At 39.6% G+C, this 12,586-nt stretch overlaps 1 protein-coding gene across 1 annotated transcript in view; it reads right to left on the bottom strand.

Moving 5' to 3' along the window:
• Positions 1-12,586, bottom strand: part of PRKG2 (protein kinase cGMP-dependent 2) — a 93,613-nt gene that overhangs the window by 76,693 nt on the left and 4,334 nt on the right. The window contains exon 2 of the mRNA XM_068542118.1: positions 6,771-7,244. Coding sequence (XP_068398219.1) covers positions 6,771-7,231 — 461 coding nt within the window. The 5' untranslated portion in view covers positions 7,232-7,244. The remainder of the gene's footprint in view (positions 1-6,770; positions 7,245-12,586) is intronic.

Below are 12,586 nucleotides of genomic sequence, written 5' to 3'. Positions count from 1 at the left end.
CGATTAGTCCTTGAGTCCTGAGCGTTTCCGGAGGCTTAATTACACATTTTTCCTAACACCTAGCAACTCACAGACTGGAAGATGTGAGGACAAAGTGAGAAGGAACAAAGGGCGACTGTAAACCAAGCAGAGGGTAATTTGAGAGGTTGAGAGAGGGCTTAGGTGGGGTGCAGAGTGAAGAGAGCCCAAGCCCTTTGACTTCTAGAAAGAAAGAAGAAAAGGCAGGGGCAGGAAGTCACGGGCGCTGGGTGCCAGGACTCGGAAAATCTGCCAAAATCTATCTCACTTCTCTGAGGCGTCAAGGCAGCTGCCACTGAATTCTAGGCAGGTTCTTCAACTCCTCCGCGCTCCTAACCTCTCCTTTTTCTGAAGTTTAACAGCACTGCCTATCCCCTCCACACCCCTCTCCAACCCCAAGGGGAGACATTCACTTTGCAGGCTGCTCCGGCTCTAAGAGTCGTGCACACAACAGATGTCTAGCAGTTGCCCAAACACTTGGTTTTCTCACCCCATCCCTGAGGAGCCAGCTCTGATCTGGATGTCTAAATGCACATTATTGCTATCAAACATTCTGATTTCAAACATCCTGACAACAATAGCAGGGAGCTGTTTGTAACCATGTCAAAAAAAAATTAGAAACGTATCTATTTCTAATTATTTATTTAATGTTTTACAAGGCTTCCCAACTAAAATATGAAGAATCCTCCTCTAATTTTCATTTTGGTATAGTGGGATATTGCAGTTGTTACAACAGACTTTTATTGAAGTATACTTGGTTTAAACATTGTGTTAGTTTCAGGTATACAGCAAAGTGATTCAGTTATATATATGTATTCTTTTTCAGATTATTTTCCATTATAGATTATTACAAGATAATGAATACAGTTCCCTGTGCTATACAGTCAGTCTTTATTTAGAACAGACTTTAGATAGCAGATTTCTTGGTTTTGAATCCTGGTTCCAATATTAAAAGCTGTGTAGCCTTAGGCAAAGTTATTTAATTCTGTAAGCCTCAGTTTCTTCATATATAAAATGATACATAATCACATCTGTTATGATTGTGATAATAATATCTATTTCATGCGTTTGTTGTGAGGATTAAATAATTCAATATTTGTGAAGCACTCAGTGTGGTGCCTGGCACATCATTAGCGATGTATAAATGTTGTTATTACTATTATCATTATCATTCCAAGCAAACACTTCTGCTCAGTAAAAGAGCTGTATTTCTATAATGCACATTCAAATGCTCGGCACTGCTCTCGAAAGGAAGAACAAATAATAATAAACATACTCTTTCTTCCTGGCTGTTTTTCCACATCTTGTTTATTAAATGGGTTACTCACTAGCATTTTCCACTTTTACCTATTCTGCTCCTGGGGTGGGAGTGACAAATGAGACTCATTGCCCTTCCTAAAACTGGAGTCAACATCCGAAGTCAGATGGCAAGTCTTTGTTTTACCTCTCCTTTTCAAAGAAGAACAATAGTTTCAGATGATAGTTAAAGCGTTCTCAGTGAAAGGAAGTCATACCAGCGACTTGCCAGATGTCTCTGATTAATTTGCCTGTGTTCCACCAGACATTCTGCACGAGCTCATAATTTTGTTCTGCTGGTGCTGAAGTTTGCTAAACAATGTCTACATCAACAGAAAATTTAATTTCAGTAAAAGGTCTGACCTCTGCAGGCATGGTTGTCTTGGTGCTCAAGGCAGGTCAGACATGGACAGAAATGCAATCTGAGCTCTTTCTCGCCCACCTTTGCCACTGATATTCAGTTCTCAGCCCTGAGAAGCTCTGTACTTGTTTCAGAACCCATTCGTGCCCCTCCATATATATCACTCTGTACCATCAGATGGATCAAATCCATTCTCTGTGTCCTTTTCACAGAGGCCTGAACTCTGAAGATCTAGCACTTGGTGAATATTAATGAAATGGGTAAGCTCTGCTCAACTCTGCTTGGAAGAAGCCAGGAAGCAGCATTGTTCTTCCTACCAATCAATACAGTGTAACAAAATAAAGCAGACTGGTGCCCAAACTAACCTGACTTGAGCCCTTTGATCTTTGTGGGTTAAGAACACTAGTATAGGTAGATAGGGTTGGGGACCCCCAGAGGAAGAGAACCAGACATATCTTTCTTGACGTAAGAGAAGCCATTTTAGGCCTAAGCCATTTTGTGATCTAAGTCTGGCCACAATGCTTGCTCTTGATCAGGCCAGAAAATAACCATATTGGAGACAATAAATCAGTTGTAAAGACTCCCAGTTCTGTTTCGAAGATAAAGATCAGTCTGAAGCACATTCTTGAGCTATTCTGCAGGATCCAAAACCCCCTCAAGCACTCAACCACCAGACTAACTGGAACCGAAGGAATGATCATGCTGACCTTTATTGATTTCAATCAACTAGAGCCAGGACTCTGTCAGTCTTTGCCCCATTTCTACACTGAATTCTCCTCCATGAATATGCATACACTGCCCAAGCTCCTTCATAAATATGCGTGCACCCTTAGCTTAAAACTTTCCCAATTTTGCTGTTCAGGGACGTACTGCTTGGGGAAATATCTTCGGTATTCTCTTTACTTGCTGCAAGAAATAAATCCTTCCTTCTCCTGCTCTTTGGTTTGGTAGTGTCTTTTGGCTTGATACCTACCCAGAGGCAAATCCAGACTTTGGGCAACCGTTTTGGGGATTGTAGAGGGGAAGAACTGGTTTCAAAGTCAATCCTGGGTTCTAATCTTAGCTCTGCCACTTACCATGGCCTATTCTGCAACTCCCCTGAACCTGTTTCCTCACTTCTCCAATAGGGGAGAAGCCTGAAACAAACTCTAAGGTTCTTCCAGCTCTAAAGTCTTCTGATAGTTACTGTAATAGATTTAAATCAGAGATCAGAGCATTTGATATGCTGGAATGCTCTGACTCATCATGATTTATGATACTTCAGAAAGGCTGAGTACCTATAATAAAACGGGCTACATGCCCACATGGTTGTATGCTTCTGAAGATCTGTAACAGTCAGTGGGCCAAGTCCCTACAAAAGGCTATGATAGACTGCAGGTTTCATTCAGCTGAAGAGGGATTCCACATTTTGCCCACCTCAATCTGCCAGGCTCATTTTCATTTTCTGTGACATTGTCCTAGTACCGAATACAGGTCTTATTTTGTCTGTAAGTTCTCTCAAACTTCACTACGGTCACAATTCCCACCTCAAAAGATAGCGGTTACAGTCAAAACCACATAATCTAGAACTGCAGTATCCAATACAGTGGCCATTAGACACATGTGGCTATTTAATTTGAAAATAACTTGAAATTAAAAATTCAATTCCTCAGTGGCACTAGCCACATTTCCAGGGCTCAACAGCTACATTCTGCTGTTGGCTACCATATCAGACAACACAGATTACAGAACATTTCCATCATTGCAGAAAATTCTCTTGAACAGCACTGAGTTATTCTAGAACCTGATCTTAAAAAGTAGCCCCTTGAATTTGGCAAGAGACAAATTAGAAGAGTTCTCCAATGCCATAAGAGCGTATGAGTTCCTCCAAATAAAGCAGGGAGGTGCAACTATACTATTTAAGCTCCCCCTTCCTACCTTACAAGTACACTTGCTGGGTACAAGACAACAAAGATGGCATGAGTGGGCTGCCTGGCAGTTGCTGAGGTTCACATGCCATTTACAACACATTTGAGCACAGGGGCCTCAGCAAACTCCCAGACCGCGGTGGCATGCGTTTGAGAGTCTCTCATCAATTACCGAATCTGAATCCTCAAATTCGAAATCTATCATCCCCCCCAAATGTTATTCTCTGGCTTCTCTCAGTACTTCATATCTCCCCCACACTGTTGATTGCAGGAGGGCTGGAATCTCCCCCCACTTTCTTGCTCATTGTTAAGTACTCATCAGAGACATCCTGTTCAACAAAAAGACTAAAAAACCATTCAATGACTTTCTGATCCAGTGTGGAGGGGGAACCTGATCCAAAATGTAGTTGACACATATTAGTAAAAACAAATTTATTCATAAAGTCAGCCAGGAAACTTTATAAAGTTCAACAAATAAATCATGAGAACCTAAAACTAAATGAAGGAGCCATTTGGACTGCTACCTTAAATTCTTTAAAATCTAACAGGAACTGCTTGGAAAAGTAGCCAAACCAATGGACATTGTCCATCATCTTTTTATCAGTGAATGGTGCTCTCATCTTTTCTAATGTTCTAACTTCCAGAAAGTTTTTTCTTACAAAATTTTTGATAGACTGTGTAAAGGATAAATTTGGATAAATTATCCAAACTTTACTTACAGACTTTCTCTAAAACTGGAACTATTTGCAAATGGAAAATGAATTGTAATATTGAGCACTTTCAAAGAACTGGACATTTTTAAATCTCTGAACTGATGTTAGCTATCTGCGTTTAGCCACTTATTCCAGACTTAAGGGGAAAGACATTTTGTAAGGGAAATTGCAGGGAAAATTCAGGTACAAATGTCTGCAAGGGGAAATAAGACATAAACCAGTCAATGAAAAAAGAGTGGTTCCCATATTCTAATTAATTTTTCAATTTAGAACCAAAAGGCTCTATGAAAGCATAAAGGGATTATGAAGGCATAAATAATCTAATTTGGTCTCTTTAGGATTTAATCATTAAGGAATCAGTTATCCCATTTCTTCACCGTATCCTCAACACAAACTTGTACCCACTGGGCCTGCCTTTATGATGGATGAGGGGAATCATTGTTCATCCTTATTCATCCATCCTTATAAGGGCTATAATGTCTTTCCTCTCCTGTGTCCCACTCACTACAGACAGGTGGTTTGGCCCAAAAACTAACTGTGCTTAGCTATTGATTTCCTTTACCTCGTTATAATAGAGCTAATAAAAAATACAGAAGAATGTACTTATCTTGGATTGTTCTGTTACCTAACACCAGGAGAATAGTGTTTTGCCTCAAGATGGGCATAAGTCTTTGGAAAAAATAATTGAAAATAATCTTCATTCAAGAGGAGAAATCTGGTGGAATATGTAGGAAGAGGGTCAAAGAAGATGAATTACTATTAAATTCTCTCGCACTTCTCCTAGATATATAAGCACATTGTTATTTGAAAGAAATTTTGTGGGTAAATAATATATTGTCTTACGTATACATATATAGTATGTATAACATATGTATGTGTATAGTACGTATATAGAGAGAATGCATAATACAATTATTATATGTGCATATATCTCTTATACATCAAAAGAGAACACTATGATGTTCAATTTTTGAAAAACAAGCGTAAGTTTGTAAGCAACATTTATAATTTCTGAATTCACACCATTAAAAATAAATAATTATTATTTTTGCAATGGGAATAGATAAGACCTTTTTAAGCCAACCAGTAAATAAACTCTTGGCTTAAAAAAAGTCTTCTGAACTCTAATGTCAATCAGATTCTTTCAACCACAGAGTATTATGCATTTATAATCCGGCATGACTTGTTTCCTTAACAAACATTTATTGCTCATTCACTATGTGCCAAGCACTCTCAACAAATTGATGAATTAAACCTCCCTTTATAATCCTGTTATCAAAATTAATCATTTATTTAAGTCAGATGTTTTATCTTGATTTATATTATTTATGTGTGTGAATAAATTAAAGTTGTTTTAATTTCACAAATCTTGGATTTTGCAAGAAGGATCCAGGCTCAGCCAAGACATTATCAAGGCAAAAGATCTAATTTCAACTAATAAATATTTACTCATTTAAAAATAGCTCAGAAAGGAGACCCTAACTCATAATGTTTCTAATCGATCTTTCCTGGTTAGGAAATTCAAACTTGAGCCAGAAAAGAAACGTACCCATACACACACACACACACACACACACACACACACACACACACACACACACAAGAATACTGTGGGAAATATTTACACGTTCTTTTAAAAATCCTTATTTTTAAAATTAATTCTAGCTTTTAATTGTTCCCTCTGCCTGAAGTAAGTGCCCTTTCTACCTGGTCTGTCCTCCTTTTTCTCCTTTGGGTCTCAGTTAAAGGTCACCTCCTCCACCAGGTCTCCATGACAATCCCAATTCTGTTCCCTCCTTGACCTTCTCTCCCCCTTAATTCCCAGACACCACCCACTATACTGTCAGTTTCATCACACCATTCATCTTAATTAATAATTACACAATGTTTACTTGTTCCTGTGTATACTATTTTCCCACAGGAAATGCTCTGTGTCTATTTATTCACTGATATATACTTAGCATCTAACACAGTGGCTGGGAGAAGGCAGTGCTTAACTAAAACTGTGGGATGAATGAATGAATGCACCCCCCTCTGAGGCATCAGCTGATCCCTTTTTCATGACACTTGCAGACTAAGTGCTGAGAAGTGGCTTTTGCTATACATATTCATAATTCAGTGTGATTTGTGTACACCGTTAAGTCTACTTCTTTGGAAGAGAGAAGGGCAGACTTCCTAAAGCCACCTCTTCACTCCCCTAGGGTTTTCAAGATAACAGAAATGACTTTTGTAAACTCGGCTCCTCAGTTATACAAATCACAAATCAAAGTCCAGGTAAAGCACGAGTCCTCCTTTAAAGAGAAGCTCTGCTTAAAGGGAGACCCTGTTGCAAAACAAAACCCTTTTAGAAGCCCCTCTATCCCCAAATCTGAAAGGGTTAATACGCGCTTCTCCGTTGAGGAGACTCAATAAATAGCGTTCTAATGTTTCATAATATTTAAGGCCACCTGAGTCCAAAACCGGGTGGGAACTTACCTGGAGTCCTTTCTGACTCTCGCTTTCTCAAAGGAAAATTCAGGGGGTTTGTTGAGGTCATAGGTTCGGGTGGTGGGCTCAGCAGACACACCAGCCTTCGCTCCCCTCCTGCTATGGAGGGAGACCAATCCCGAGGTCTTGCGGTGGACCTCAAGAGGCACTTTATCTGGAGATGCCTGCGGCGGGCTTCCCCCCTGCATGTGCACCACATCCTGAAGCTTGTTCAGCTGGATGCACTTGTTCTGGAGCTCCTCCGTGAGCTCTGCAATGGCCACAGTCTGCTTGGACAGCTGCTCCCGTAGCTCCTTCAAATGGTACTCCCGCTCCTGGATCTCGGCATCCTTCCTCCTCAGCTCTCTCTCCAGCTCTGTCACCTTGCTCCGGAGGGCGCTGGTAGTGAGGTTCCCGGAGTGGCCATCTGGATTCTTGGAATGTTTGGGTTTCACGGAACCATTTCCCATGTTGCTCAAGGACCTGAGAGAGGGCAGAGAATTGGGGATTCCCTAGTGGAGTTTCACTTCCCAACCGCCACCGCCGCTCCTCTCAGTCCGCTCTGTTTCATAAAGAGAAACACAGCGCTCATCGCTGTTTGGTAAGCAATCAATTCCCCCACGCTTCCAGAAGGGAAGCTACGCATTGATTCCCTTTGTCCCTCCATGCGGAGGAGCTGGCACTTGGCTTCGTTCTTCCCCATCCCTTTGCTGGCCCAAGCATCCCACCTAATAAGCGTTTTGCACAAACGGCCTGCGTTACCTGCTCTTCTCCTTGGTCATTCTCTCCGGACAGCTGTCAAAAGCATCACAACAAAACTGCGATTCGGATGTCAGCATGGCAAAGATAAAAAACGCCAACGAGCGGCTACCGCAGCAGAGGCTTGTTAATGTCACAACTCTCACAGCTCCCTGAGTGGCTACACTAAGAAACCTCCCCCTGGTTTAGAAAATGACACATCTGCACTTCGGGAGCCTCGAGGAGGCACAGTTGGTGTTGCTGTATTGGCACTTTTCTCCAGCCGTGTGTGCCTGTTAAGTTTGGCTTTTCTGACAACGCTCGCTGTTACAAACTTCTGGATGGCAGTTACCAGAAGGTAAAACAGAGGCATGGGAGTTCTTCTACATCCTTTACTTTATATCCTAAAGCCAAGATTGTCCAAAAAATGACAACCTATGGTACAATGCTCTATTATTTTCCTGTAAAGAATATCCTCAGTGTAGGTCCCAGAGTAGTTACTAATCCAGTGAGTCTCAGGATGTAATAGGCAGACTGGGGATTATGAGGCATGATTTTAGTTGATTCAGAAATGTTTTTTAGGGATTTCCCTGGCGCAGTGGTTGAGAATCTGCCTGCCAATGCAGGGGACACGGGTTTGAGCCCTGGTCCAGGAAGATCCCACATGCCGTGGAGCAACTAAGCCCGTGCGCCACAGCTACTGAGCCTGCGCTCTAGAGCCCGCACTCCGCAATTACTGAAGCCCGTGAGCCACAACTACTGAAGCCCGCGCACCTAGAGCCTGTACTCCACAACAAGAGAAGCCACCGCAATGAGAAGCCCGCGCACCGCAATGAAGAGTCGCCCCCCGCTCGCCGCAACTAGAGAAGGCCCGCACGCAGCAACAAAGACCGAACGCAGCCAAAAATAAATAAATAAAATTTATTTTTTTAAAAAATGGTTTTTAGTTCAATAGCTACGTATTTATTAACATTCATTAGAAATATAAATAATTGGCACCACAAAATTTTGAGGTTCAGTAAGATAGTTAGATTTACTGAGTCAATTCAGTGAAAATAGAAAAGAAATCACCTGCAGTTAATAAGCACATACGAGCAAAATCAAAAAGAACTTGAAAGGCTGAAGTTTGGAAAATACTGTTTTGATTAATTATCATAAGGTTTAAGTCTTTTTAAGCTAGCTACTTAAATTTCATACCTTTGCACGTGTAATTTTTGACAGCCATAACCCAAGAAACTTGTAAACTAAGTTTGAATGACCACTTATTATCTAATAAGAGATAGATGGAAGTTTGAAGTTATAAATCTCACACATTCTTGGCCCTCTCTCTCTCCAAATTTCAAACTCAGAGAGAAATAAAAGCTTAGACTGATTTCACTAGCACTACCGGAATCATCATGAACGTTTACAACAAAGACAAAGACATAAACAGCCTCTAAGTTTCAAACAGATGCAACCAAATAATCAATGCAGGTCACCTAAGATGGATGGTAGAAACAGAAAATAAATGCACTTATAAAAGTAATCTAGCAATACCCAGACATTCTTCATAGAATTCAGGTTCAAAGTAGTCATTAATAAACATTAGCCTCCAGGGAACTGCCGTAATATGTTGCAGAGATGTGGCAGGTCTAACCTTTAAGTTTCTGTTGACTCAGCAGCATTTACTATTCTTATATATTAGGAATATATAAAAAGGTTAAGGAGACTAGAATTCAAAGAAGTGGCCCAGGACACCGTGGTAACCTGAATAAGCAATTCAGAAGATCTTAGATTGGGACCTGAGAATAAACTTGAATGAGATTCTGAATGACAGGCATGAGAAGGGTACCCCCAAAGGGATCTTAAAGTAATGTGTGCACAAGTTTTTAACATGCAGCAAAGAGACATCTCCTAGATGTGCTTTTTTGGTTCATGGACAAGCATTCCTAATCCAAGGCAGGATAGAGGGAGGGGAATGGGTGGAAGAAAAGAAATTGCCTTATAAAGAACAAAAGTAAGCACAAACATTTTTAAATCTAATATAAAACTAGCAACTCATTCTTTATTCATAGAACAATTGTTTACTAAGACCAAACTAAGTGTCATGTACTATACAAGGGGCATAGCTCCATGAATTTGCAGTCAAATTCGACACAGAGAAGAGTTCTAGCATTCTAAATATGAAAAGGCTTAGAATCATTTTTGCTCTATGTATGGTAGTCAAAACATTCTGTACCAATCCAATAATTTTACAAACCTGAAACACAATTAGGCAGAGGTGGTTAAATTCTCCCAAAACACCAGCTATTCTCTGGCTTTAATGAAGTCAGTTTGGAAGCTGAATAAATCTTTCGAGCTATTTAGAATTCTAAAGAGGGATGAAATGAGAGTAACTAACCCATCTCTCAAGTCACTAATTTAAGATACGTAAGGACTACTGTATGACTCAATACCTAAGTCTGATTTCTTACTTCGTTCACCCCTTTCAGTTCTGGTGTCCCTCAAGCCAAGGCTTCAAGTGTCTGGCTTCATAAAACCTAATTAGACTCCCTCTGTTTCCTGTCTGCATCAGTCACTAAGAGAGACAAGCTATTTCTCAAATACGTATTGCTAGTCACAACTGAACCACAGGATTTCGTTCAATCAATCTAGCAACTATAGGTTCTTAGAATCATTCTTGTAATCAGAGAACAGCATGCAAAGTAATAAGAAATGAGCTTGGAGATAAAGATCAGGGTATTTTTCCTTCCAGTTTTATTGAAATATAATTGACATACAGCACGATATAAGTTTAAGGTGTACAGCAAAATAATTTGATGTATACACATCATGAAACGATTACAAGTTAGTGAACGTTCATCATCTCATATAGATACAAAATTTAAGAAATAGAAAAAAAATTGTTCCTTGTGATGAGAGCTCAGGATTTACTCTCTTAACAGCTTTCATATATAACACACAGCAGTGTTAATTATATGTATCATATTGTACTTGACATCCCTAATATTTATCTTATAACTGGATATCTGTGCCTTTTGACTGCCTGTATCCAATCCCCCACCACCACCACCTCTGGTAACCACAAATCTGACCTCTTTTTCTGTGAGTTTGTTTGTTTGTTTTCAAAGTATAGTGAAGTAATAAGAAATGAGCATGGAGACGAAGGTCAGGATTTGACATAAGCAATGAAGTCAAGCCAGCCAGGGTAGAAAAACAATCTGCCTCTTCCCAGCTGTGTAACCTTCTATAAATTACTTAGAATCCTCGGTTTTCTAATCTAGAAAGTGGATATAATTGTGCCCATCTCATAGATTTATTATGAAGATTATGTTTGTAAGGTATCCTGTGCATTGTCAGGCATGTAGTACACACCAAGTAGCGCTTATAGTATGTGACTAGCAAGGCACTAAGTGACTTGGTATGAGGAAATGCCCAGAGGGCATCATTACTGGGTGGGGAAGAAGTCTAGTAGACTGGATGTCTTCCGGACAAGAGGTCTTTAAAGATGAAAATTATTGGGGGCGGGGGAGAGGGGTATCCTTACTCTGTCTTCATGAAGACAAAAAGTCATTCTGGAACAAACAACCTGGGAAACCCTCCCAGTTAAGGGAAGCCCCACCAAAAGATGAAGACCAGAAAGTTTCATTAAGCAACCCAGCCCAGGTTCCAGGACTGCAAGGACTCCTCCTTTGTAATTCCCTCACGTAGCCTCTATCTATTTACACATATTACACTGAAATCCTTAAACCAAAAGGGCCCACCTAATTATCTTCAAAGGCAACCAAAAAACATGGTTCACTTTGAAGGGGATATTCTTCTGCAGCCAGGGACAGGAGCAAGGAATACAATGAGCAATGGCATCTAGCAAAAGAGAGGAAGATTATATAGAGTTATAAATTATTATTACATTAATTTAATCACAATTTAGGAAATGTCACATACAAGAGGTAACTAGAAAAGACACAGGAAAAGCAAAACTGACTGTGGACGCTCTTGCAGGCAGATTAACACCTGACAGCCAATGTGGGAGGAATTAGCCTTTGTTGTCTGTTTTTCCTCCAGCTCTCAAGTAGTTTGAAACCAAATTTGGCTCTGATCTAGATAGTATCTATTTTTCTCTCTACCCATCTGGATTCTGATATATATATCTATAAATACAGGAGATGGTATAGTGCTGGCTAATGTTATAGAGCCAGAGTCCCCATCCAAGCATTTTCACTTAGTATTTATAAGCCCTAGGCCTTGACATTGGGCGTGAATGTGAATAACAGAAGAGGTGGATAGACACATAGATAGATTGACAGATAGATAAAATAATGTTGCATATCATTTAGAACTGTTAGGGGGTTAAATGAGATAAACAATGATAAGCATTTAGCACAGGGCTTGACGTATAGTATGTGTTCAATAAATATTAAATATTATTGTTATTACTGTTAACATTATTTAGCCAATAAAACAACTCATTTTAGTGGAAAAACCTAATGATCAAAAAATATGTACTAAAGCAACAGGACATTATAGGAGAACAAAGTTAGAGTGCTGATACTACCAGACTTCAAGACTTACCATAAAGCTTCAACAATCAAGAAAATGTGGTATTGGTGAAAGTATAGACAAATAGATCAATGGTACAGAATAGAGAGACCAAAAACAGACCAACAAAAATTTAGTCAACTGATCTTTTACAAAGGAGCAAAGACAATTCAATGGGGAAAAGATAGCCTTTTTAACAAATTGTATTGGAACAACTGGAAATCCACATGCAAAGAAAAAAAAAAAAAAGAATCTAGAAACAGACTTTACGTCTTTCACAAAAATTAGTTCAAAATGAATCAAAGTCCTAAATGTAAAACACAAACTATAAAACTGCTAGTAGACGATATAGGAAAAAATGGAAGTGATCTTGAGTTTGGTGATGACTTTTTAGATAAAACACTGAAAGCACAATCCACGAAGGGAAAAATTGATGTCAGACTTCAATAAAACTAAAAACTTCTGCTCTGTAAAAGACACTGTTAAGAAAATGAAACAACAAGCCACAGACTGGGAGAAAGAATTTGCAAAACACATATCTAATAAAGGACTACTATCCAAAATATACA

This window comes from Eschrichtius robustus, chromosome 4 (assembly GCF_028021215.1).
Source record: "Eschrichtius robustus isolate mEscRob2 chromosome 4, mEscRob2.pri, whole genome shotgun sequence".
Lineage (NCBI taxonomy): Eukaryota > Metazoa > Chordata > Mammalia > Artiodactyla > Eschrichtiidae > Eschrichtius > Eschrichtius robustus.
The sequence above is the reverse complement of the archived record's forward strand: the minus strand, read 5'-3'. Positions and strand labels throughout refer to the sequence as shown.